Source organism: Gymnogyps californianus, chromosome 2 (genome assembly GCF_018139145.2).
Source record: "Gymnogyps californianus isolate 813 chromosome 2, ASM1813914v2, whole genome shotgun sequence".
Taxonomy (NCBI): Eukaryota; Metazoa; Chordata; class Aves; order Accipitriformes; family Cathartidae; genus Gymnogyps; species Gymnogyps californianus.
The window spans coordinates 47,465,409-47,492,961 of NC_059472.1; the positions used below are offsets into that span (position 1 = coordinate 47,465,409).

Consider the following 27,553-nt stretch of genomic DNA (forward strand, 5'->3'; position numbering starts at 1 on the left):
ATTGCACAAGTGTAGAAACCAGAGTAAATTTTTATTTTATTTTTTTAAAATCCTACCGCACAGCCTGGCCACGGAGAAGAGCAAGCCCCAGCCTTTGTGGCGGTAGAACCTGCCACATATTTGCCCTGGGTAATGAGCTCAGAGGAGGAGATTTGAAAGAAGACTTTGCATTGTTCGAGGAGGCTCTGGAGCAGAGGGAGGGTGGAATTCCATCTGTTCACTTCCGCGCGGTTCAGTGAGCTGCTTCACTTTTAATGGTTCACTAGGCTGTGACACTTAGCAGAAATTACGGTAAATGTTTTTTAAAACCTTTACATTATCATTTAAGAAGCCACATGACAAGATCACTGAAAAGCTAACCCTTTGATCTCTGTCTCTTGTGAGGTTTTTTTGTCTGATAATGGAGACAATGTACCATGTGCCATTGAGGCTGGATAATGTGTTGGTGTGCTTACGTTCACTTTGCCCCCTGTCTTAATGGCATTCTCTATGGTGTTTTTTTCACGCCATCGCAAAAAAAAGCAGATTGTTGCCCTCAAAATCTACAGTCACCTCAGTAGTTCCCATATAGCTCTTCGTGTGTTAAGAGAGCTGACAAACTGCTTGCACACCAGCTCAGATAGGAAGTACCCTATGTTACCGATCAGGTGGAATTCCACTTTGCCTGCTTGAGTGACTCTGTGAACAATGTAAATCATTAAGTAAGTCTTTGCAATGGTGCAGAAAGGTGATGGGGGAAGGGAGCTCTGTATCTGGTGCTTGTTTAATGCAATTTCACAGGAAGACCATTTATTTTCCATAAACCTTTGAAGAAGACCAAGTGGTAGTCAACAAGTTCAGTTAGACTTGAAGACAGGGACGGGAAGTCATGGTAAATTCTTGTGCACTTCTGTGTTTAATCAGCATTTAGGACATTTTCTTCTCCCTACATTTTCTCCTTTCCATCAGAGTTTTCAGCACTTTCTTGTATAAATCAGTCTCTTCCATCTGGAGAAAAGTCTATGGAGTGTCTGGAAGACTTGGAGCAACCATTTGGATGTCTTCACTGCTGCAGAAATTTGCCCTTTAAGTACCAAGAGAAAATCTTTTTGCAATCTTTATCTTTTTGCAAAGAACAAGGGAAACACATACATACAAAGTCAGACTCCCCACAGATCCATGGCTCGCAAAGCTTTCTGCTGCCTTTGCTCTAGCCAAAGGAAATGGTTTACAGCTTCTTTAGACAGACCACACTCCCCCATCAACTACACTGCACAGGAAGCATGTCTCAAAAATAGGCAGCCTGAAAAACAAATGGAGGCTACAGATTCCAGACCTTAGAGATCATTCTTACCTTCTCCGACCTTCAAGAATTAAAGACTAATACCTGTTTTGGTGTTAGGGGACAACTATATGCAGATTCAGAACCGTTTTTTTCCTTTCATCAGTCATGTCTGATCCAGGCCATGGGCATGAGTTCACAGCATGAGTTCAAGCCCTTTGCTATGTGAAGACATCCCACAGGAAACAGATATCTCAAAGATACAGATTCTGAACTGGGATGGTATCCACAGCATTGCCTTCATTGTGCTCACATTTTACCAAGGAGCATGATCAGCACACTTTACAAATAGGATTTTAGCCATCACGAAGGAAAATTCTGAAGTAAAATGCAGTTAAATAAACACAGTGAGTTCTTGCTATAGCTCTGCTACTGTGTTGACCCTCTTGATGAAAAATGTTCAGTTTCCTCCTACAAGGTGGAATCTACCAGAAGAGCAAAAGGATGCTCAGACCATTTATAAGAAGGCTGATAACTACTTGCTGAGAAGAGACACAGAGAGAGGTCACCAGAGAGGGAGAGGGAGAAGGAAGCAAGGACTGCAGCTGAATTTCAGGTAGAAGAATATGATACTTTGGACAAGCCAGTACTAATCAAGAGGAAGGAAGTAGATGGGCTGGTTGAGATTCCAGCTGTGAGTAGCTTCATATTGTCCCCTCTAGCTGCTGATTTGAGTAAGGCACTACCGACCTTGAGAATTTGCCTGACATCTAAACCAGCACAAATAAATTAAACAAAAGCAGGCACCTAAATATTGGCACCACAGGTCTGTTTTGCATTGTTCCCTTCATTGTCTCCATGCTGCGCTTTGCCCATTGATCCCAGATCACCGACATATCTTAGGAGCATCCAGGCTGGGGAAGCCCTCACATTGCACTGCTCATATGCTGGTTGCCTCTGGCTGTCTCTGACTTGTCTCAAACAGGCACAGAGACAGCGAGACACCCACCTCTGCCCCCTCTCAACTCTGCTGAAATTTAAGTCCAAATATTTCTTTTCAAGCAGTGCCCAGGTCTTTTTTTTCTTCCCCTCTTGGGGATTTGCAAAAGCTCATTTGAACTCCAGTGTCCCTGTACCGGTGCAGCGGCCAGTGAATGCTTTATGTTACAGGGACATGCTACCTCTCAATCTAAACGTGGAATCCTTCCTGCAGAAATATCCATATCTCATGAAGCTGGAAAAGCATGGCCAATATAGAGCAAATAAATCTATCTGCATGTGGACTTTGACTGGTATCAAACTGGCTCATTTATTGCCACAACTCTTTGCTGGGAGATTTTTGTTCTGCTGTAGAGCTGCTAAATTCCCCTTGAGTACTATTAGTGTTGCTGCTTTTTATGTCTCTCTCCATGACACTACTCAATGCAAGTTATAATTAACTCAGAGGAAGTAGAAGGGGATGGACTCTGTCTGTTTAGGGGGAGATGGGTACAGAACGGGAAAAGGTGATGCCAAATAACCTTTGGGCTTTCTAGTATCCCCTGAACACTTGGGCCTTGGTTATTTTTAGACCTCACCTTTCTACTGAGAGGCAGCCCAAAGCCTGTTGTCAGCTGCAAACTACGGCAATCATCAGGACTAATTTTCAGGGCTGAGGGAGGACTTGAATAACTTGACTTGTAAGACCTTTGTACTGGCCTTTTGCACAAGACTGGTTTTTAGCCTTGGAGAACTACAGAAGCCACTCTTGGCTGAGATCCTAGTATCAAAGGTGAAAATGTGTCTGTTTTCCAGCAACATTAGACAATCCAGAGAACAATTTATTGCTTAACTATTAAAGATTTAAATGTCAAATGCAGGACCTATCCTGACTCCCATAGATCCCCACATTTGTGCATACACACACAAGCTGGAGGGCTAGTATGCAGCTGAGGCATGCAAAGGCAGGCTGAGAGAGGGTAACACAGCATTTCTGAAGGTGCGTGCACTTAAACAGGATCCTGGCAAAGTTTCTTGCATTTTTTAAAGTACTGCATTGTGGAAGAAGAAAAGGGTAGAAAAACTAGCAAACTAGTGATCACATTGCACGTGCTTTGGACGCAGAAGTTATTCCCCTAGCAGCAAATAGTGAATGCTAATAGCATCTTAGTGATCAGCTCACAGAATCTTTGGAAGTTGACAAGAAAAAAATGAAGTGTCCTTACTGACTTTGACATCTCTCCTGCAGGTACATAGAGCCATAAGTAACTTTATACAGCTGAGTCAACCAACTGAGTTCAGCAGGATCACTCTCATATGCACATTACTCACCTAGGTCTCAGTAATGTACGCTCACAGTCTAAATAGTTCATACTTCTGAACTATTCAAAAAGTGAGTTTCTGAACCAAGAAGCCATTTGAATAACTAGCGTGCTATTTTGATCTGCATTCTAATTTGAAAACTCATCATTATTTACATGATAAACATAAACGGTGCATTTGGAGTTGTTATAGTCCATCATGTAAATCCGTATTTAAGCATTATGAAAAAGAGGATTTGTGACTCAGTAGATCATATTAGCTGTAGAGCAGATATTCCTGTTGATCAAATCTATTTTCTTACTGCCCAACGTGCATCAAGTCCATGTGATAAAAAATCCTTATGACATATTTACTGCTGTGTGAAATGATGTGGTCATTTTTAATTTCTTTTTATGTTTCCTATAATATTCTAAGAAGCTCAGCATTGTCTGAGGAGAACAGCAGTCTTACTCTAGGTGGCCCTACTTTGATCTCAGCTAGGTGACCATGAGTGATGAGCTCCCACAGGTTTAACAAAGGTTCCCACAAATACTTTCCCTCTCACTTGGTCACGCCTGTGATGTTCTGTGGGCATGTCCTCCTCACAAAAAACCATGCCAACTCCATATACTCCTTTCCTAGCCAGAAAACATCAGCTCCATACTCTCATTTCCCCTGTTTTGAGCCATTATCCCACTGATCCATCACACTTGCTCATCCCAATAACCTGGTAGCATTTAGAGCTGGTCTCCTTGCCCAGCAACTGTTTTGCAAAGCCGACTCAGTAGAAATGAGCTTGGTGGTCTCTTGTCACCACCACTCCCTGGGGCACTTAGTTCTCCTGCCAACGCTAACCCTACAGTGGTGGCTCAGACAACTGCCGGGTCTGCCCTGCCGCAGGAAGAGGTAGTCAAGAGGCAGACTCATTTTTCCTTCCATTCCTCAGGCTGACAGTCCCATGCAGACAGATGAAGGTACCTCTCAAATTTCTTGCTTCATGTTGCGCCAAAAAGACCAATTTCGTTCTTCTTGCTGCTGCGGTCAATGCTGCATCAAATACATGTGCATTCAGACAGGGCTTTAAATGTAAACTAGAGAGATCAGCCTTAGAATTTGGCCATGAGCTGGAAATTTTCCTTCTTGTTTCCACCCCAAGTGCAATCAGAAGATATCTGCAATTACTGTGACTTTATTTAGGGACTGTTAATGAGCTAATGTTTTTAGGGTACTTTTAACTGCCACCATTTTGTGTACATTCTCCATGTATGCTTGGAGGGGAGATAGAGGCAGATTTTTGTCCCCTCAGCCTCCTGCAGCAGAAGTACTCTCTATTCTTTCCACTCTCTCCACTTAGGTCACATTTTTAAGGTTTGTTTTGCCAACTAAGGGGAAACAACCTTCAGTCCAGATCATCAAAGATTTCTAGAAACCAATATATTTAAGAAAGCCGATGCTTTGTTATTAAAACTGAGATTATCTTTACAAAGCCCCAACGGTTGTTGCTGTTACCCAAAGCTTGTAGAAGACCCCCACAAATCCTGTTTCCATCTTCGATGAGGACAGCAAACCATGGGGTCCCACCCCATGTGCTGCTGTGCTTTTTGACCTTCTTGGGTGAAATCTATCGCAGTCTGAAACTGGGAGATGAGTCAGAACTGAAGGAACAAGAAAAAGGTAAGACAAATGAAATGGCAAAATAAGGGCAACGTTCTGCCTAGCAGATGTTCAGTATTCCTACAGTCTCGTTACCTTTGTTTAAACGTTTGAATCAATGCTCTTAGTTTAATAAACAAAACAGATGCAAAATTTGCAGCTAAGTGTTAGGAGTGAATGTCAAGGCACAGCGAGCAATCTGCATGTCCCCTGGGAATGTGTTTTTTGGTCCAGGATGGGAAACCTGTTGTTAGAATTGTTCCCAGATTATATCCCACTGGCCCTGATTACCTTGATGTTGGGGAAATGTCTCGAGGGACGTAAATTGCCTAGAATCATTTGCAACAGCTGCCAGCAACTGCGATTCTATGTTATTACAAAAGCAATCTCACTTCCTGGGAATTTGATTTGCAAAAATAGAAGAATTAATAGAAATAGAAAGAAAGGTTTTAAAATAAGATCGGTTTCCAAAAACCAGGCGCCCTTTTTGACACAAGTATCCCTTATGCTCTCAAATGGGAATAATTACAGAAGTGACTGTCGCAAGATGGTACCTGCTTATGAAAAATAAATCTCTCCCTTGAATTTAGGCAGGCTCGAGTCAATATTTCTTGCAGAAGAAATCTCTCCTTTAAGCTCAGTATATTTTCTGGAACAATGGATATTGAATTGTGTCTGTTAATATAATCACTTGACATCTACCGTTTTGTATATTTCGTGTTCCAGTGAAACCTTCTCTGTATCGCTAATGAAATAATTTTTTTATGTTCTCAATAATCATTATTCTCTTTAATGAAAAGTTAGGGCAGATCTTTCAGTCCTTACATGTGGGAATAATTTCTACCCTGACATTACTTTCTTGAGTAACTTAAGCTGACTTGAGTGAATTAAAGTTTTGTAGGGATGGCTTGTTCATAACTTAAGTGCTAATTGACATCTATTTCAGAACATGACATTCCGGAATAAACCCTACTTTAAGACATTAATGCAATTACAGTTTTTATAACAATTAGTATAATTATGTTTTGGGTAATAACTAATAAGTCAATGCAGTGGAATGTAAGGTAATGTCTCCTGCCAGCTGCCTTCAAAAATCCTCTGTCAGAGACAGTGAGAAAGATCTGTCCTGAGTCACATAAAGCATCTCCCACATCCATGGTGAAATAACAGAATAGGAGACACAATACTTCTGTCTTTTAATTTTGAGGCACGACTAATTCTAGTGCTTGAAAATTTTGGAGTTCTAGTATCACGAACAAAATGAAAAAAATTGTTTCATTTCAGTGTCTTTACATCAGAAAAAGAGTCAAGTCCAGATACAGTGGTCAGTCTAATAAGTGATTAATAGCTAAAGTGAGCCGCTGGTACTTTATTTCCTATCCCCTGCTCTGCCTCCTCTTTAACACTCAGGTAACTGTCAGAAAGGGACCCAGCTATTACAGATGACAAGGGGTAAATGCCTTCATGTTGTCCTCCAAAGGTTAAGGTTTACCAACCTCAGTTGGAAGCCACAATCTCCAATAACCATTAATCCACTAAACTCCAGTACGAGTGAACATATTTATGGCTGCAGTCACTAAAGGGTGAAATAAAGATTAGTTTTTAGTTAGGAACGCAAAGCTTTTTAGATCAATACAGACCCACTGCTGAAATCAATCTAAAGTTTGGAATTTTTAAGTAAAGATTTACTGGGCTTCCTTGTACAGTTAATTTTCCAAAGGGGGAATAGTCTCAGCAATGTTACATAGTAATCAAATTGAGTAAACACTAGTCAGTTCGTAAACTGACCTCAGTTATGCGCATAGCAAATGAGTGTACAGCAATAAAAACACCCATAATGTGGATAGTAAATTTGCCAATAAACAGGTAAAGCCAAAATGCACATATAGACTAACATGATAAAATATTAGTAGCTACATTTGCCTATTTGAAAACATAAATAATCAATAGACATTAATAATGAAGTTGTTCGTGCGTTTCTTTATTACTGTGCATATTAAGTGTTTCAATTATTTCTACTTAGTTTGATAGATAAATGTATATGCACATTTTATGCCTTGAAAAGAATATAGGATTACTCTTCAAAACAAAAGCTACTGTTTAGATGAAAGAACAAGTGGACTGGAAATACACAGCTTGTTATACCCCTCTGCTGTTCATGTTTGATGCATGTATACAATTTATTATGCAATTGCTTGAGATTTGACAAAGTAATTGTCTGGCAAACCATAGCTTTAATGATGGTTTTTCTGCTTCATACAAAAGGTCTGAAGGTAGTGTAGGAAAATGACTTAATAGATCAGTGTCTATAAATGCTGTTAATGCGTATTATATATACATGTGCAATGGTAACCCAAGTGATTTTCTGAGTTACCGCACAATATGTTGTGAGATTCCATGTGGTAAATTCATTTTTTGTCATCAGAGCTACTGCATGAAATCTCATATGTTGAGCTGTAACTTCCAAAATAACTCGGGCCACTGCCCTAGCTTTAGTCTTGGTGTCTGTCAGTGGGAGTTCTTGACAGTGGACCAAGGGCTGTGAAGAAGCCTGGATGTTATAATAGCACCATGGTAGTTTAAAAAAGCCAGAATTTCCATTGTTAATCCCGTTTTAAAGGGCTCGTCGCTTGGCAGTTAAAATCCATTCAGGTCTGAAACCAAAGTCAAGGTGCAATACATAAATTTCCTTTTAATCATATTCGTTTTAAATCATTGCGGCTATTCTTGAGATAAGGAGCACAGAAATCCTAAAGTTTTATTATTTTGAACACTTTTGCAGTCTTTTGTAACTAAAATATGTCTAATTTTAAAAAATGAAATTTCTCAGCAGAGGGATGTTCTTCATTTTGCCTGTCTCCCTGTTTTATCATCGGTAAAAGACCATCGGCCAGATTCACAGCTTGTGTGAGCGAGCACTGGGTCCACTAGGACTGTCCCTTTACATCAGCAATGAACCTTTGTCTGCTGATGAGCTCCACTCAAATGAAGTTAAAATGGAAACCTTTTTCATTTTTCTCCAGTGTCATTTCTCAGCCCTAGGATATTTGGGATGTTTATTTATATGTTGGTGTAAATGAATATGAGGCATTGGGCAGACAGGAAGATGTTATTTCGTGAGCAATAGGTACCTGAAAATCACCCAGGCAACTTGAGCCAAAGAAAAAAAAAAATGAGATGAAGTTGTGGTGACTGGGCTCCGACATCAAGTATCGCTTTATTCTATTTCATCTCCATTTTTCAGAATTAATGATATCTACCCTCATACCTGCTTTTTTGCCTCCCATGTATGGCTCATGAATGAGTTTGTTGATAACAGGGAAGACTAAAGTCTCCTTTCAATCCTCTGGTACAACAGAAATAGAGCTACTATTGATTTCCTCACGTTCCCCATTTGGCACCATGGAAATATTTGAAAAGGTGAGGGGGGAACAATTTCCAGCTGTGAACGGTTGGCATATCCTTCATGCCAAACCAGACCACAGATGATCTGCTCGTATTCCGAGGCAATGTCACTCAGAGCCAAATACAAGGACGTTTTTATTATGTGAACTAGATGCTGGCCTGAAACAGCTGGCTGGTGACACATAGAGCCCTGCCAGCCACTCAGTGATGGCTTCTTTTTGGTTTCTACTGCCTGGGCCAGATTCGAACCAGGAAGCTGGATGCAACTGTCCACTTTGCTGAGAAGCAGAGTAACACTTCAGCAAAGGAAGGGGACTATTTTCCTGCTCCCGTTTTCTCTCCTTTCAGAGTATCTGCTACCAAAGTTATATCTTCCCTGACAAAAAAGGATTTTTACAATGCTACACCAACCTCAGGTTGCTATTTTGCAGTTGGACCTAGTGGAGACAAGACAAAGGTCCTTGTTTATCTGGGTAGCTAGTTGGGTTAAGTCAGAGCCACTACTGGATTTCACCAAAATCACCCTCACCAACTAGTGAGGGTCAACACCAGTTAGGGGAATAATGTTTGACCTTCACTGGCTACATAAAGTTAAAGATTACCTGGTTTTAATCTCATGAAGCCCTGTTTCCATGTCTTGTGTTTGTTTTTTTTTCTCTCAGCAAACTTGCTAACTTGAGTTAGCAGGTTCTGACTTCAAAAATACAGTTTGGAATATGGGGGAGAAGCAGCACAACATTGACTATTTCACAATGGTGAATAGGTCTGGTTACCGAGAAAGCGATGATACATGATCTCCAGAGAGAGATCACCTTTTTCCCCTCTGTAGCAGAACAAGACTGTACTATTTAAGCACAGCCCTACTATTTAAGCAGCCAGGTCAGAAGGTGCTCTGTGTTATCTTAGAAAGATGGAGCAAAGCAAGGGGAGACCGTAAACCTTAACTTGCATTTCCTTTGCTTTTTTATACTTATGTTTAACTTATGCCCCCAAAACGATGTTAATGACTAAATATCTTGGTAGTCAAAGTTAATGCCACATTTTATTTTAAATCATTATTTCCTCATGAGGGAGTCAACATCCAATGAGTCCTCTCTGCTACATCCAAAAGGAGGAGACAATCTTGGGGCAGTTGAAATGGAGCACTACGGGAAAGATTTCTGTCCCCAGAGCATTTAGATGTGATGGAGAACAAAAGTCTTTGTCAGCAGACTTTGCTTGAAAGGGAATTAAAAAATTTTTCGCAACTCTTCTCTCCCTTAAAAACTGTTAGTGCTCCCTTGGGGCTTGTGAGAGTAACGTTAAACCTATGGATTATGCATTACTTCAGTACAAAAATGTACTCTAAATCTAGCCACTGCAATCCAGCTAGTTCCTGTTGCTCTGAAGCTTGCCCTTTTCCCTGTGTATCTCAAAATGCTGCCTCAAGAAACCAAGCAACTGGGATGGAGCACTCTCCCACTTGGGGATGGCTCCTTACAAAGCTTGACCATGACTTTAGAGCAATTGCGGTGTCACTTGCCACCGACGTATCCTCCTCCTAGTTTTGCAATGAGCCCTGTGTGCACCAGGCTGGGAAAATTCAGCCAAACTGAATGGTGAATGCAGACACATGTCCCACGTCAGGAAAGCATTCCCTTTCAAGAGAGCACTTAAGAATATGCTTTAAGAAATGCTTAAATGCTTTCCTGAACAGAAATGGACTTAAGCACAAGAGAGTATCCCTTAATTGGGAGTACAGTGCAGACACAATCACTAAAGCTCATATTACGTGCCTGAAAATCGAGTCCCAGAGCGTAAGCTTTTCCGAGTGATGGTTAGAGGGTTCCTAGTTGTAGCATGGTTCTGTACAGAAGGATTTGCTTAATCCACCTTGCTTTTAGATTGCAATTTCCCCAAGCTTAGCTGCTTCTTTTAACAGTTCTGAGTTCTGCCCCCTCAAAGTTATTTTAATAACTCTTTCAGAGGCAGTATCTTATATTTTGATTTTTCAGAAGCTACTGGTTTTCTGCAAACTTTATTCATGTCATCTTGATTGCACAGCATTGCATTGAATGACTTTTTTTTTTTTAATGTAGTTTACCCTATTGCCTTTTTGGGGACTGCGAGAGGAGGAAGAACAGTTTGTCTTTCAGTGCTCTTAGGATCATTCATTTAGGGTCCTGTTTAGCAGCTCCCAGTTCACCCCCGCCAGAGCTTTGGGTAAGCAGGGCAAAAGTCTGAATACTTAATGGTATTACGACTCTTTGTTACCGAAAAATTTCTGTTCTGTATACATTCAGGCATAGAAACAATACTTCACGATATGCCTGTGTGTATAAATAAAACCAGTCAGTATTCCTGGAGGAATCTCAAAGCACTAGGCAAGCATGGATTAACCAGGACACAACACAGGCGATCAGGATGCCTGTGACACCTCTGGGGCCAGTTGTGCCAGTCTCTAGAGCCACACGGTTGCGGCAGCCACTGGCATAGCAAGCTTAATAGTAAACATTCAAAAATACCCAGCTGGGGGTGGAGCTGGGCAGATGTGCTCAGCAGGCCCAATGGACCACAAGCTGGGAGAGCCTTGGACTGCACTAATGAAAACCCTTTTTAGAATTTGTTAACTGAAGCACAGAGATACTAAAGGATGCACCTGGGTCAAGGTTGTTACATCTATATTATTAGATCCAAGACAACTTTTTTGATTTCAGATCTCTCTCCCTCCCAGCTCCTTGCAATGTCTCACATCTCGGTTTCCAGGGAAAAGGCCTCCTCAGGGAACAACAAGGCACCTGAGAGCTTTGGATGGTTCCCAGGCCCTAACCCCAAAATGTGCAAGCCAGTGTAGGTACAATCACTGTGTGCCAGTGGTGGGAATCCAGACGTCCAGACTCGTGGGCCCTGGCTCTAACAACCACCACCGCAACCTCCTGAAATCTTCCACTCCTGTCCTGCTCCTAGGCTGACACTACCTGGCAATGGATGAAGTGAGTAGTTCATCCGTACTCCAGGAACAGTGCGGCTGTGATGCCAGGTCTACCTTCAGAAGTGCGAGCTTACAAACTTCCACGTCAGAAACTTCAGGGTGGATTATACATTTGGCATGAGTAGCGATGTTATTGGTAACAGCCAATACTGCTGTTGCTCACCTATTTGTATAGTACTTGTACTACAAAAGGGACCTGTGTGCTCAGATCTGTCCAAACAACTAGTATGGCGTGTTGTCCAACAAAAACGATCCAGCTTACCTGTAGTCTTTACCTCTCTGGAAGGTCCCCAAGAGAACTTTCTTTTCCTGTGGTGAGAGATCCCATCCACATACATGTGCCTCTGGTGAGCGCTATCACCTCTGTTCTACCATTTGAAATGCAACAGTGGAAGAAATACAGATTGTTGAGAGAGTTCGGCAGGCCAGACAACGTGCACAAAGGCAATTTCCATGCCCCAAACGGGGGAGCCAGCTCAAGCTCTGTTTCTGACAGCAGTCTCAAAGACAAAGGGGCAGGTGTTCAGAATTGACACTTATTTTTGGTCTTAATAATTAAGATACTGTGCATGTAACTTGATTTCTGAGCTGTGCCAGGATATCAGTGTATATTGCAACAGCAAAATCTGCAAAAAATCCCCCAGAAAACATCAGTTGTGCAGAGATGTTTCATATTACAAGCACAGATAATAAAGGAGTTCTGAATTCCTCTTTTTTATATAATTACTCTTACTGAAAAGTATTTACCTTGCTTATTTACTGAGTTTGTTCCCTGGGATTTTAATGACAATGCCTTATACTGTCTTCATGAAGGTCTCCTCTGCATGAGGACTTCTTCCTTTAATTGCAAGATGTGATTCGGTTCCTTGTGCAGTATTGACCTCCCTACTACAAGCCTCTGCAATGAGGCTTCGGTAAGTTGAGGAGTCTGCATGGATGCAAAGAGATGAGCTAAAGGAAGACAAGTAAAAGCACAACATCTACGAACCTCTGGCTTTGAAAAGACGGAAGCTTGGGGCACTGCCCACTGTTATTTGGAAATCCTGCTTATGGATAGAGCCCTATAGCTACGATAGGGAAGGCCTGGGAATTAGCATGTGTTCAGTGCCTTGGGGGAGATGCTCTTCGCTCCCAGTGGTTTCCCTGAAGTCTGTAATGGTCTTAGGCTTATAAACAAGAGACGTGAAGTCCCTGCTTAAACCAAGTGGCAAGTACATCTAGTTTTGCTCCAAAGAAAAAAATGGATAATTTTACATGGTGCAGGTCTGGGAGTAACTGCAGAAGAAAGAAAATACACAGTATTTTCTGCTGACAGCTGCTGTCTGTAAGAGATGAACTTTAATTTTCTACTTTGCAGATAAAATGTGTAAAATTTTGAAAAGCACCCAAGTGAGTTAGAAACTTTGAAGTCTCCCTTCAAAAGCATTCAAGCCCATTTAGAAGATACCATACCCAGGACTTTTGGAAATATTTGTCCAATGTAATTCATAAGTGACCACAAATCATATACATAAGTAAGACTGAACTTTATTTCAACTTGAGTTAGTGTAGCAAAGTTAAATAAAAATTAACCAGGTCTTTTCATTAATGAGCAAAACATACCAGTATGCTAGTCCCAGAAACTTGCTACACATTGGCACAGACGTATTTTGGCAGCTTACAATGGTGTAAGAGTGTGTGACGCATCAGTCAGTGAAAACTGATACAAAACCCCATGGGGATTATTTACAGCCATTACAGCGGTAAAGTTCAGCAGCACAAGCATGATATAAACATTGTTCTTCCCATCTACTACAGTTGGGAGACAACTCGCGTCACTGAAGACACCAGCTACTATCGAAATGGAGGCATCTTATAATTCTTGTTTCTCTTCACCTGAACAGGGTCAAAATCTGGGTGGCCAACAGGGTACAACTGGGAGGAAGGGGAGGTACAACGGGAGCAAAACAAAAAAAACGGCTGAAGAAGCAGCATATGATGGTGTCATTCTTTTGGGAAGAATACCATGCCCTAAAACACCAGCTGCCTAATTTATCTTGGAAATTTCTTGCAGAAATAATTGACGTTCAAGGGAGGACAAAGGGAGCTATCTGGTGAGGAAAAACAGAAAGGTATGGCAGAACTTCTTTTTTAAGGTCACCAGAAAATAAATAAAAGCAAAAACTGCCTTGATGCCTTTCAGTTCCAGTCCTTTGCATTCCTGAGCAATCTGACTCCAGCTCTGTAAATGCATTGGCATCCTTGGCCAAGTCAAAGAGAAAGACCATGAGACCTGGCATTCAAAGTCCCACTCCTGGTGTGTATTTTAATTAACGGGAGCCTGAGTATTATCTGGGAAAGGGGATGGGGCTCGTGGCTTTCACACCAGGTAAAACTTTCTGTAAGTGCTTGCTCCAGTCTCCTTTCATGTGCATTTCATTCAAGGGCATACATTCCACCTTTTTTTCTTTTCTTTTTTTTTTTTTAAACAATTGGAGGTTTGACAACAGAAGAACAGAGCTATAAATGTGAGGGTGCAATATATCATGAGATAAAGTGTGGAGAACATGTCCTCTACCAAAATGCCCCTTGGTGGAAAGAAAAATCCCAAAATGCCTACAATGAGAATTCCCTCTGCTTCTTACAACTATAAAGGAGCAAAAACCAAAACAAAGCCCCAACCCATGGGCTGTGCTGTGCACGTTTCTAGGGTATCAGCTCTGGCAGAAAGTTTAAAGGTTACATTTGTGAAATAGCAGCTGCTTTCCTGCCATTTGATTCAGGCTTCTGCATTGCAAAGTCTCGAAACTGAAAGACAAATCTGACAATATGCTAATCTTCCAATAAAAAAAAAATGTGACTTCTGAACCCTTATCTGTTGAAGAGCTGACAGTGAAGTTCAGAGACGGTTGTCTAACCAGACAAAACGATAGAGAAAATATGCCTTCAAACAAGATCATAAATCTTGAACAGTGCAGGGGAACAAATGTAAAGGGAATGTTTTACCACTAACACCATTTAGTAGCCTCACTTTCTTTCTCTCCTTTCCACCCCTCCAGCCTCATCATACTTGCAAGGAAGGAGGATGTACCCTGTCAAAGCAATAATATAAATACAAGGGGGGTGGGGTGGGGGTGACAATATATCGGGTACTGAAATCAGACATGATTTCCATCACATCCGGGGTGCCGGGGGAGAGCAGAGACACAAAACAAATACTCTGCAACCTGAATACAACAGACTTACCCCCCCCCCAGCAACACACACAGACACACTCGCACATAAAAAGTTTGCATATTGCACAGGGCGCTTGAAGATCATAAATCTATGCATGAGAAAGATGTAGTGGAAATTTTTGGGGGGATTAGAGTTTATTTTTGTCATCTCTGTGAGACAGCTACTCATTCATCCAGATCACAGCTAAGAAAAAAGCTGGTCACAGAAATTAGCAGTTTCAGCTCAGCAGCAAAGTCGCCAGCCTGTGAAGGCAGAGAGAAATTGACTAATTAGCAATGCGCACTAAAACTTGACGGTTCTTTATAGAGAGAGAGAAGAGAGAGGGAGAGCGAGAGGGAGGGAGGCGGGGGGGGGGGGGGGGGCTCGCTTTTTCCCCTTCTTTCTTCCAAAGATGTTTGAAATCGCAGTCATTTACGCTCGACAATTTTTACAATAGCCTTGAGCCATAATTTTGCGAGTCTCTCCAGCATCCATCCCCCTGTATGGTCTCTCTCCACTGGCCATGCACGACCGTTTCTCTCCCCAACCGTGGATTTCCTATTACTCTCGTTACGACTCACTGAGCCCCAGGCCCAAGGATAATGATGTGTTGTTTCTTGGTAGCATAATTTGTCACACGTACATTTTTTCTTCTTCTTCTCTTGCAGAAAGCTCTGCGCTCTCTCTCTCTCTCTCTTTCTCTCTCTCTCCTTCTCTCTCTCTCGTACATTTTCTTGCTGTTGCTAATTCATGGTGATCAAATGATGTACGACAAAATAAATTGTAAAGAGTGACTGCTCCGAGTTGGGAACCAGAAGGTTTTTTTTTCTTTCTTTCTTTTCTCTCCCTTTTTTTTTTTTTTTTTTTTGGAAGGAGCGAGCAAACCTTTAAAAAGGAAGGACAATTGATTTTTTGGGGGGGGAGCTTAAGTGAACCTTTACTTTGGCAGCTGGTTGTGGAGCAGGTAAGTTTCTGGCCTTGTGTCTAACCGTCTCTGTGCATTTTCTTGTGTCTCCTGATTTGTTTGTTGTTGGGGGAGAGGAAAGGGGTGTCTGTGTGTGCGGGTGTGTGTGCTGGAAGTGTGTGCGGGGGAGGCAGTTGTGTAACGAACGCGTTTGCAGAATAAACTCCGATTGCAAGAAATGGGCAAAACGAGGAAGAAAGAAGGGGAGGGAGAAAGAGGAGGAGTGTGTGTGTGTGTATCTGTGTGTGTGCATGTATGTATGTGTGTGTGTGTGTGTGCGGTGGGGAGGGGGGGATTGACCGGGTCCACTTAAAGGGAGAGGCTCCGGGAGGTTTCTGTAGCCGGCGGCGGGGCGCGGAACGGGGCTCAGCGGCGGCGGGGCAGGGGAAGCGGCTGGAGGGAGCCCCTCGCTGTGCCGATAAATGGGGCGGGGGGGCTGAAGGGAGGCAGAGGAAGCCCAGCGCTGGCGAGGAGCGACTGAGCGCGCTGCAATGGCAGGAGCAGGTCTCGGCGGGATCCCGCTGAGGAGGAGGAAGAGCGGCGGCGGCGGCGCTCCGCGGGGCGGGATGCGGCCAGCGCGGGTCGGTGGCTGCGCAGCCCCCGCAGGTGCGGCCGCAGCTCGGGGCTACCCCGCCGACCCCCCTCCCTGGGCCGGGCACGGGGCCGGGGCAGAGGGGGCCCGGCGGGGCCCGGCCGGACCGAGGGGCCGCCGGGCAGGGCCCTGCTGCCCGCCGCCCCCGCCCGCCTCCCCCGTCCTTCCCCCAACTTGAACTTCACGTAGTTACCGGAGTTACGGCAGCGGCGCCGTCTGCTGCGAGGAGAGGCGAGCCGGGCAGGACAGCAGCGGGCGGCCCCTCGCCGGGCCCGGGGCTGCCGTTTCCCCGCCTCCCCCCCCCCCCCTTCCTCCGGGGTTCGAAGTATTGCAAACCCCCCCGCTGGGTCGAGGAGAGGGGCTCAACTTCGGTGCCGGCCAGCGCCGGGGCCCCCGCCCCGGGCACGCCGACCCCCGGCCCCGGGAACGAAGCGGGTCCCGGCGCCGCCGAGTTGCCAAAGCGGCCGGAGGGGGCCAGGGGCTGGCGGCGGGCAGGGCGGCAGGGCTGCTCGCCTTCCGGGCAGAGTTTCAGACACTTGGTAGTTTCTCTGGGCATCGCGGAGTTGGGGGGGGGGGGGGCTTATTTTGTGTGTGTTTGATTGCTTGGGTGGTTGATGGGGTTTTTTTTTGGGGGGGGGGGCTCAGCTTTGAAAACGTCCCCGGCTTCCTCGCTCCTCCCCTGGAGAGCAGCCCGGTTTGCACCCAGGGAGGAGAAAGGGGTGGTGTATGGGGAGGGGGGGGGGGGGGAGGCCAAAAAAATAAATCTTCTCCAGCCCTCCCAAGTTGCGGCCCCTCCGAGCGAGCCCGTCCGTGCGCGGGGCGGGGGGGGGGCGGCTCGGCGGGCAGAGGGGAGCCCGTCCCCCGGCTGCTCCCCCGCCACCCGTGCGCGCACGGCCGGGATGCGCCCTCCGGGCCTCTAAAGCTCTGTGTTTATTGTTGTGTCGTCCCGTGTGTCCCCCCACCCCGCTCTCCTCCCCACCCCTCTGCCCAGGTCGGAGGAGGGTTTAAAAGGCAGGTGTGTGAGAGGCCGCTCGCCATGTCCAGATCCGGGGACAGGACCTCCACCTTCGACCCCAGCCACAGCGACAACCTGCTGCACGGCCTCAACCTGCTGTGGAGGAAGCAGCTCTTCTGCGACGTGACCCTGACGGCCCAGGGCCAGCAGTTCCACTGCCACAAGGCCGTGCTGGCCTCCTGCTCCCAGTACTTCCGATCCCTCTTCTCCAGCGGCGGCGGGAGCGGCGGGCACCCCCACGCCCTGGGGCTGGGGCCCGGCGCCCAGGACGGGCTGGGGGGCCCGCCGAAGGAGCCGCCGCCGCCGCAGCCGCAGGAGGAGCCCGGCACCCCGTCCTCCTCCCCGGAGGACAAGCTGCTGGCCAGCCCGCGGGCCATCAACAACCTGGTGCTGCAGGGCTGCTCGTCCATCGGGCTGCGGCTGGTGCTGGAGTACCTGTACACGGCCAACGTGACCCTCTCGCTGGACACGGTGGAGGAGGTGCTGTCGGTCAGCAAGATCCTGCACATCCCGCAGGTCACCAAGCTGTGCGTGCAGTTCCTCAACGACCAGATCTCGGTGCAGAACTACAAGCAGGTGTGCAAGATCGCCGCCCTGCACGGCCTGGAGGAGACCAAGAAGCTGGCCAACAAGTACCTGGTGGAGGACGTGCTGCTGCTCAACTTCGAGGAGATGCGCGCCCTGCTCGACTCGCTGCCCCCCCCCGTCGAGTCGGAGCTGGCGCTCTTCCAGATGTCCGTGCTCTGGCTGGAGCACGACCGGGAGACCCGCATGCAGTACGCCCCGGACCTGATGAAGCGCCTCCGCTTCGCCCTCATCCCGGCGCCGGAGCTGGTGGAGCGGGTCCAGTCGGTGGATTTCATGCGCACCGACCCCGTCTGCCAGAAGCTGCTGCTGGACGCCATGAACTACCACCTGATGCCCTTCAGGCAGCACTGCCGGCAGAGCCTGGCTAGCAGGTGAGGGGGCGGCGGGGAGGAGGGGGGGGGCCCTTCCCTCACAGACGCCCCCTCGGAGGCTTCTGGCCGCGGGAGGTTGGGGGAGCGGGGAGTCCCCGCAGGGCGCGGGGCCGAGGCGGCGGGCAGGGACCCCGCGGGGGCCGGGCCGGGCCGGGCGCCCTCCGGCGGGGCAGGGGGCGGCGGGAGCCTGCCGGAGGCGGTGGCTGAAGGGCGGCGGCGGGGCCGAGCTGCCCGCCCCCAGCACCGCCAAACTTTTCATCCCCTCCCCTCGGCCCGGCGGGGCCGCTGCAGCCGGAGGCGGGGGGCGGCGGATGGCGGTTGGCGCCCCGCAGCGCCCCTCCGGCCGCCCGCCCTCCGGCGCGGGGGGAGAAGGCCGTTGCGAGGAGAGCCGGCCCGGGCAGGGGCGCGGAAGCGGCCCGGCGGGCTGCCTCGCCGCCTGCGCGGCGCTAGGCGCGGGGGGCCGGATCCCCGGCAGGGCAGCGGCGGGGGCGGAGGCCGCGTCCGAGGGCGGGAGGCCTCCTCGGGGGCGGCCGGCGGGGCGAGCGGCCGCGGGTGCCTGCCGCGGCGTGGGTCCTTCGGCTGCCCGCGCGGGGAGACCGTGCCCGCCCCGCTCCCCGGCCTCCCGGCGTGCTGGCGGCGGTCGGAGCTCGCTCAGCCGTCGTGCCTGGTCCGTGGGGCTAACGTGTGAATGTGAGGCTTCAGCGTGCGTGTGGGAGCCCGCGCCTTGGGAACCTGTTGTAATTATTTATTATGGGCCATATTTATTTATTTTTTTCCCCCACAATGTTACTCCTTGACAAGGAGTTGCGTCTTCAGGGCGTTTTAAGCTGTAATATCCTAAATCTAATTAATTATTTCATAAATAACTGCATTATTCGTGCACACCCTGGTATTGCTGATGGTTCGGGTGATGTCTGTATTGTGCGTGGAAACTTGTGACTTCATAGTCCTTACATCTATGACATGTCAGTTATTTTCATTTAATAAGGTAATGAATCATGATGTCAAAGATTGACAATATGATGTTGGTGTTAGGAACTGAAAGCACAGCATGTAGTTTAATGAGCAGTAAATATACCCGAAATGAAGGGGGTATTTATTTTTCTCCTTTTAAAATATGTTTATACTTCATTTCATTCAAAAATGGAAAGATAATACCATTTTCCAAGTACAGTGGCACGGTAGCGCAGAAATCAAAGCACACTTTGTATTATTCAGCTTTTTAACTAATAGGTGGATATTATTAATGACTTAACAGCAACAAGAAAAACTAGTACATTATTAAATATTTTAGATAATATGCTCTGTTAGCATTAATGCAGAGGATTCTTTATATCTTCATGTAATAGGTACCCTGATGATTTAACTTTGGAAATGCTGTGCCTTCTTTTATTATCTCTGGCTAGCTCGCTCTGTTAGTGTTTTGTCGTGCTTATCACTTTGCTGTCCAACTGATTCTCACTCCGAAATCCTACAGTAAAAAATGAACACCAGCATTTTGCAGTGTAAAGTATTTTTGAGACGCCGCTGTTGTAGCTGGTGCGTACCTTTTGCATTTCAATATTCAAAGCTGTTGACTTTCAAAAATGCAAAACCCACCACCTCCTTCTGAGTCGAGATTCTGCATGCCGCCTGGGGCATGCCAGGGCTCGTGTCCTGGTGGATTGCTGAGATACCAGCCGGCTTGGTTCAGTGAAGATACCTTCCAGCTTCACTGGTCCATGTCATTTGAAGGATATGTAGTGGTGTTCTGACCACTGAATGCTTACAAGTGTCATGGATGCTGCAAGAATCTGATACTCCTGGTGCTGGGAGCTGGCTTTCCCTGTAAGCGGGAGTGTACACAAAAGGATCGCACTTTAATAGACCTAGATTAGATTCTAAGTTGTGCTTACTTAATGACTTATGGGGGACTTCCACATACCACGTTTTTTATTTGTAATAGGTCTGCATGTCTGTGCAGACAGTGGTATTTCAGAGACCCTTAACCATAGTGGGTGAAAACGTACCATCACCTTCTCAACTTTAACGTATGTTTAATGCCAGCGTCGTAACGAGCTGCTCTTGATTCGGTTCTTTGGTGGCGGTGAAATCAGAGCAAAAACATTTAGATTTCTCTTACTTATAAGCAGGCATTAGAACTTACTCAAAATGTTTAAATGTTGGAGGTGTTGAAATGCTCTGTGATACAGCATACAACTGGTATATTTTCGTTTTGGGTCTTGGATGATATTCCTGGGAATTCATAAAGGTCACGAAGGCCTGTCTTTGAATCTTAATCATTTTAAGATTTCATCAGGCTGCCTAAGTGTACAAATGCCTTCTTAAACATGAATGAAGAAACAAAAGAAATATACCCAAGACTATAGAGATTTCCAGACTTGTCCTTCCTGTTACCCATAGTTTCTCTAAAGCTGCAATTTTGACAGGTTGACATTGATTCAGTAAAATTTTATTTTAAGGAAGAAAATCTGCAAAGAGTTTCTTAAGTTACTAATTTGCAGAAGGAAATCTTAAAAGTAACTAACAGTTAAGTACATGTGCAAATAGATAAAAATTATTACACAGAAAAGGACTTTAAAACTTTGATTACCTTTTCTGTGAGCAATGGTGACCTTGGTAATTTGGAATTTAAAGTTTAATGAAAGGTCATTCACAAAAGATTCACATGTCTTTAGGAAGAGATTAACTGTTCCTCTTGTGCAGTATAATATATAGTGCACAGTACAGTATGGGTTGGTGAGAAATACAAGCAGCACAGTGCCATAGCTGCCTGCTTACTGCGTGTTGAAGAAGTTAGTAGAATTGCACTCAGAATTAGAACTTGGCAATAACTTCTCTGCATTTTTAAAAAGAACATATCTTTTTTGTAACACGCTACTTAAAAAAAAAGTGTGTACACATACATACTTATATATCTATACACACACTACCACTTTGGAGTACTTTGGAATTGGGGCCACTTACATTTCTTAAACAAAACGAGTATAATGGGAAGCTTGAAATACGGTGTTTCTCCTCTGAAATGTAACTGTAAAGATAGCACTGGCTGTTTCTTTAAGCTTGTTCTTTAAGCTTGAACTTTGTTCAAGTTTGTGCTACAAATGCAGATCCTGCAGCACAAATGATACTGGTGCTAGTAGGTACCCGCATTGTCTTCTGTGCTGCAGCGAAAAATGCTGTTTACCTGCAGGGAGAGCAAATTTTTTTCATGACATTTCCTGAGAGAAGGTAGCACTTGAATGCCCTCATGCATTTTTGTAAAATTATTTTTCAAAATACAGCAACTAAACGATCATCGTTTAAAAAGTTGAGGAATGACGTTCCTGACTTGTGAACCTTGCCGTGCACTTTGAGCTTTAGGACTCTACCACAGGAGGCGGGTGTTTTGGCTCTGATCGGGCATTTGATCAGGTGCTCAACTCTTAAGCAAAGTCAGTAATTCTCTTGACTTCTATCTCCCTTTTCCAGGTTAATGCTGGAGCTTTCTGGCCTCTGTGATCCTCACCTGCAGTAGGGCCTCAGCACACAAGCCGCTATTAAAGGCTCTTGAGGCACAGTCAGTTTTGACATCAGTAGGAAAAATCCCAGTTGATTTCAGCATGGAGCGGGTTGGGCCCATTATAGTGACCCTGAACGTTAGGCTTAAATGATGTTTGTCTGTCCCTGAGAGACACAGATAACTGTGCTGTGTCATGTTTTCTGTAGTTCTGGGAAGAAAACGCATTTAGATAGAGGAATGTTCGTCTTCCCGTTATTTATTTGACTCTTGGGACTTCACTAGAATATTGAGTTGATTAAAATGTCTCTGTGCTTTATTGTGTAATATAATATGTTTTATATAATACACAGTATGTGTTTTCAATTTTTAAAAAGTTCTGGGTTAGAGCATTACCATGTTGCTGGAAAGAATTTCACTTTTAAAGATGAGTGAGCTAGTGAGAATTATTATTGCTTCCATGTTTACTTGCAACAATGAAAATGGTTAAAAACACATCACTGCTATGAAACGCCTAGCTTTTAACTTAAATTTTGCTTGTGCTAATGCACAATATAGCTGTAGACAGAGAATGGAGCATTATAGAAAAAAAAATTAAATTATGGGGCTTATTATTAAATGTTTTGCCTAAATATTGTTGCCTTTTTATAGAACGTTTCCATGATTTCATGGTTTCGCTCGCCTGTAACTGTTTACAATGACTTGGGTTCCAGACAGACATGAGAAGCTAGGCTGGGTGGGAAAGGCAGCCCCTTACGGCCGGGGAGTTGTTTGTCGGCTGCAGGACACATGCAGCTCCTCTCGACATCAGTGGGCGTTTGGGCTGGTCAGCTCCTTCCAGGATTTGCAGGCAGAGGAGCAGTTAGATGTCTGTACAGCTGCATCAGGTACCTGAAGGCAGAGGGGAGTCAGGAAAGTAAAGCTGGGGGAGAGGGGAAGATGCAGAAAAAGAAAGGAATTGAGCTACCCCAGGGGAGAAACAGGACGTAAGTAGCGGAAGCAAGGAAGTACAAGTGAGGGAAAAGGGGAGAGGAGAACAGTTTTGAAGGGAGAAAAGTGAAAGAATAGGATGCCAGACAGGAAAGGAGACAAGCAAAACAAAAAAGACCCCGGCAGATGAAGAGAAGGAATGAAACAAAAGGAAAAAAACCTAATTCTTTGCAGAAACAGCATCTGTTGTCAATAACAGCTGAGTATTTTAGTTTCTGGAAAAGCTATTTCAGATGTGGGGGAGGAAAAATGGACGGGGATCAACCAACTGACCTGAGATGCGAAAAGTTGTGGGCAGGAAATATGGAATTAAAGAGTAAAAGAGAAAGGAGGAAAATAAAAAGACAAAGAGATAAGAAGGCTAAGCCTGACCGTGCTGTTTTCTGGGTTCAGCGAAGTCCCAGCGTGTACGGACCCAGCTGTTTTTCTATACTTTTGTTCCCTGGACTACTAGACCTTGGGGAGATTAGAAGTGCAATTCTGGTCCTGCTGAAGCTAACTGTAGAGGTTTTTATTTTTCTTTAATTTCAGCGGGGAGAGGGTGTCATCCAGACTGTTTGGTGTTAGGTAACATTAGTGAAAGTGACAACAAATTAAACAGTGACAGGTGATGAAGATGATATGACCAGTTTTCACTCAGTAGGAAGGTGGTAACTGTTGATGAAGAAGGAAAATGTAAAGTGCTGAGCAGCGTGAGATGCTAGGATTTATGTGGAAGACATATATGGGCAGTGTGTTTTACTTTCTATAGAGGAGATTAAAAATTTGGAGAAACTGGTTACATCCCTTGGCAATTAAATAATTTCCTTGTTGAATACACTATTTGTCTAAAAATCTCACAGCCTGTAGTTCAATTTGACTTCTTTTTCTAGTGAGATTTTTGTAGGATCTCAGTAGGGCATGTTTGGTGGTTGTAAAAAAAATTTGCTTGTTTTTTCACTGAAATACATTGTTATGTGTTCTTGTAACAGCCACCTGCCTGTCCCTTTGTGATCCTGACACCAATATTTGGATTTTTAACTAATACTCGTACTCATGGTTAATTGCAAGTGAGAAATATTTCAGACCCCAAATTAATGTCCAGATAAAAACATACCTTAAAATGTATGTGAATTCTTAACATTTGCATTACGGCGTGGATGAAGTGAATGTGAGGCTCTGGTTTATTTTAGTGGGCTTTGGATCAGGTCTTACGTGCCAGAATTAATATCAGGAAATTGTACCTGTGCCAGGGCTCTCTCAGCTGAGCTGCAGAAGGGAGACTGACACATTAGAGGCTGTGGGGAAGTGAACCACAGACCTGTAGTCAGTTTAATCCTAGTTAGTCTCACCTACTTGCCTTGCTTACCTTATGTGCATTCATTTGCCTTTGGAGACAGGCTAGTGCTGAAGCGTAAGTGGAGAGGTGTCGATTATCCAAGAGGGAGGGAGGCCTGGAGCTCAGGTTATGGTCAGAGGCAGCACCCTTGTCCTAAAAGGACTGCTGTGGGTCAGGACAGTCCTTGGGAGCCTTCTTAAAGACACGGATGTCTTGGCTGGTAAAATCCTTGAGAGCTGCGGTGGCATAGGTAGTAGCCAGTTTCTTGGCCCAGTTATAGTACTCGTTAGAAGAAACATAATTTATGAAGAGCATTTAATGGCCTTTCTTATGGGCAACCATCTTTCCAACAGCTGTAGATGAAGAAGGGGTGCCAAGTACCATGTGCGGGTACTCCCCTTCCCCTGCCAGCCAGTGTCCTGGTCAGAGGCACTAGCTGGGATAGTCTCCTTTGTGAACTGCCAGCCCCTCCTGATTTATGTCCTTAGGCAAGAGATAGTCCCAATACCTCCAGCTCCTTCCCCACCTCCTGCCCTCTCGTGCTCCACAACTTCAGTTTCTCAAAATCCCCCACTTCAAAGCCTTTTGACTGTCCAAACTACTAATTTTCCCTTACCAGTCTGCCTCACAGGCTCCTCCTTGTGCCCAGGCACCTCTGCCAGATAGGGCTCTTCCCCAGATCCAGCCTTCCTGAGCTTCACCTCCGCCTGTCCCTTCTCTTGAATCCTCTGCTACCATGGCCCCTGGCCCCTCAGTGCCCCTTCCACCAGCCTCCCTACCTCACACACATCAATGCCGACTGCTCCAGACCTCTCAGCTTGGATCTCCAGAGGCTGCTGCAGCTGGTTAGGCTGTGCTGCTCCTTGGCTTTCCATCACCCTGCTCCTTTTAGCGCTTGAAGCAGCTTCAAGGATCTGCATCTACATCTCCAAACTCTTTTTCCAAGAGGGGAAATCTTTCACTGGATTTCAAGCCACCTTGTTCTAGAGGGAAAATTAAGTTAAAAAACATAATCCTACTAAGCCACTCAAACTGAGGGCAAAGTGCCTGGGAAAATGGGAACTTCTTCCTCAAATGCTGTACTTCAGCAAAAATGCCCCTTTCCACCACATGCAACAGTCTGCACAGCTCATTTACAAATCCTTCGGGTCCCTAAAAGAATGGAGCTGTCTCCCATGAGGTCCTGTGCTGTTCTTGCCCGTGCTTTGGCAACACAATCCAGGACCGTCCTGTCAGGGAGAACATAGGTGGTGCAGAGCCTCCTAGATAAGGAAGTTCCCTCTCAAACAAAGTCCTCCTGGTATGATTTAGATGCAGGGTGTACCTTTTACAAATGGAGTGCTGTAGGATCGTGGTGAGCATCACACACGCCTGTCTTGGCTGCCTGTGTGTCCTATCTGAGGCTTTTCTGTTCACTCTTTGCCTGATGTGCATCCCCTTCACGTGGGGAGAGGAGATGGAAAGGAGAGGGTCTTTGAAGGCACGTTGTGGCCTGGGGTCACTGTGGTTTCTTCCTTATAGCAGAAGAATACGGAGGTTCTGAGTCTCTAACTGTTGAGCAGTAAATGGAACAGAGCTGTGACGGTGTAATTGTTTGGATTTGTACTTGAAGAGAAAGTACAGTGAGCCTTGGGGGCAAGGGGAGTGAGGAGAACAAACACAGAACACAAAATCAACAGGAAATAGTTTGCCAGGAAAAAAGCTTTGGTTCTGTTAAACTCACGTTACAGAAAAAAATCCTCATAATCTGTAAAAGCACCATTTTATCTTTTCAGACAACTCCTGTGTTTTAAAAACCAGAGCAGTTTTCTAAACCAGAGCAAAGTTTGTTATTATCCTTTGCACAGTATGGCCTGAAAAGATTGAGCAGGGAAGTTAATAGGAATCCTGAATGAAAGTTTTGAGCTGGACTCCACTGCTCTGTAAACACCTCTGTTGTTGATTTTGTTGAAACAGATCCTGTCTGGTATTACAGGTTTGCCAAAGGACCATCTAAAGAAATTAAAGAATAAGGGAAGTTGAAATCCATTAGTAGATACTTCCTGGCATCATTTTTCATATTTGCTGCCTCCCTGAAATTTTCTTTAAAGACCGTCATGCCTAGTACTTAGTAGTCAACACATCTTGCTGTATTCTTGGAAAGCAGACAATAAACTTTGAGCAAATATTATCAGCTGCCAAGTTCGATGGAAGCAGACGGTTTGCAGTGAAGCTGGAAGTAAATAGAAGTTGGTGCCACAGTTAGTTTTTCCTGCCTTCCCTGACTGCCGCCTCCTTTCAGGAAAAAAAAAAGCAGTGGAAAAGGTAACCAGTTATAGCTTGGGTGAGACAGCAGCAAGTTGTGTTTCTTCTCCTTGGCTTCCTAAGGAAAAGGAGCCTCAGCTGAGGAGAACACAGCCTCTGATGCAGAGACTTCCTGTCATCATGGGCATCCGATACAGAATCAAACAAAAAAAGGACCTTCTTGACTTTTCACAGTCTGAAAATCAAAAAGAAGAGTTGATTGAGATTTCTTAGGCGAAGAATGGGGATTTGACCACCCAGAAGCATTCTACAAACATTTCCATTTTACCACCTCTGTCTAAAACAAAAAAAAAGGGGAGGTAGGAGAGGGAAAGCAAATTGCAAAAGCATCTAGCCTTGACATTTTCTTTAGTTTTATTTTTAAAAGTATTCAGGATCAAGGGAATTTCTTTAAGGTTTTTCAGAACTTCCAACAGTATGGAAACTCAGTTGTTTGCATAGTTTTGCCAATAAGATTCATGACATGGGAGGTTTTGTGACTCATATAAGCTTTGCTAGTAAAATTCCTTTGATTCAAATCCCTTACAATGCTTCAGATACTCACTGTGTGGCTAGTAACGGTATCTTTAGCATTCAGATCTCAGTGAATGTAAAGACTTGTGTTCAAATGTTTGTGTAGATACTGTCACTATAGAAGTACTATTCATGATCTCACATAGGCAACACATCTATTAAAACCTGTCTCAAGCTATAAGGAACAACAGTGTTGTGTATGAATACAGCAACCTTGGCAGGACTCCGTATGGGAAAGCTACTGAGCATCTTTCTGGGGAACTGTACCAGTCTCCTGTGAACGTGAAGAATAAGCTGATAATACAGGGAGAAAAGATGAGAAGGACATTCCTGTGTGTTCCTCGCAAAGGAATGCTGATGGTAGATGCCACTCTTCCAGGATAGTTGCCTACCCCTAAGCTACCTACTAGTTCAGAGGCTCTTATCCCAAAAGGAAGGGACATTCACTTTAAAAATCTTGCAGCTAAAAAAATACCCTAACTCTTCAAGATCTACTTAGAGACCATTCTAAACTAGTAACGGCAGTGGGATTGGATTCATAAAGAAAAATCGGGTATTCAGAGCTCCAAACAGATTCTAAGTTATTTTAATGAAGGGGATGGAAAATTGTCTGGCAACTGTAGAAATAAAGGGA

The 27,553-nt window shown here is 45.0% G+C and overlaps 1 protein-coding gene across 1 annotated transcript in view; it reads left to right on the top strand.

Annotated features, from left to right (window-relative positions):
* The first annotated feature begins 17,357 nt into the window (after positions 1-17,357).
* KLHL14 (kelch like family member 14) overlaps positions 17,358-27,553 on the top strand; it is a 60,382-nt gene continuing 50,186 nt past the window's right edge. The window contains exon 1 of the mRNA XM_050892496.1: positions 17,358-18,295. Within this exon, the coding sequence (XP_050748453.1) occupies positions 17,358-18,295 (938 nt within the window). The remainder of the gene's footprint in view (positions 18,296-27,553) is intronic.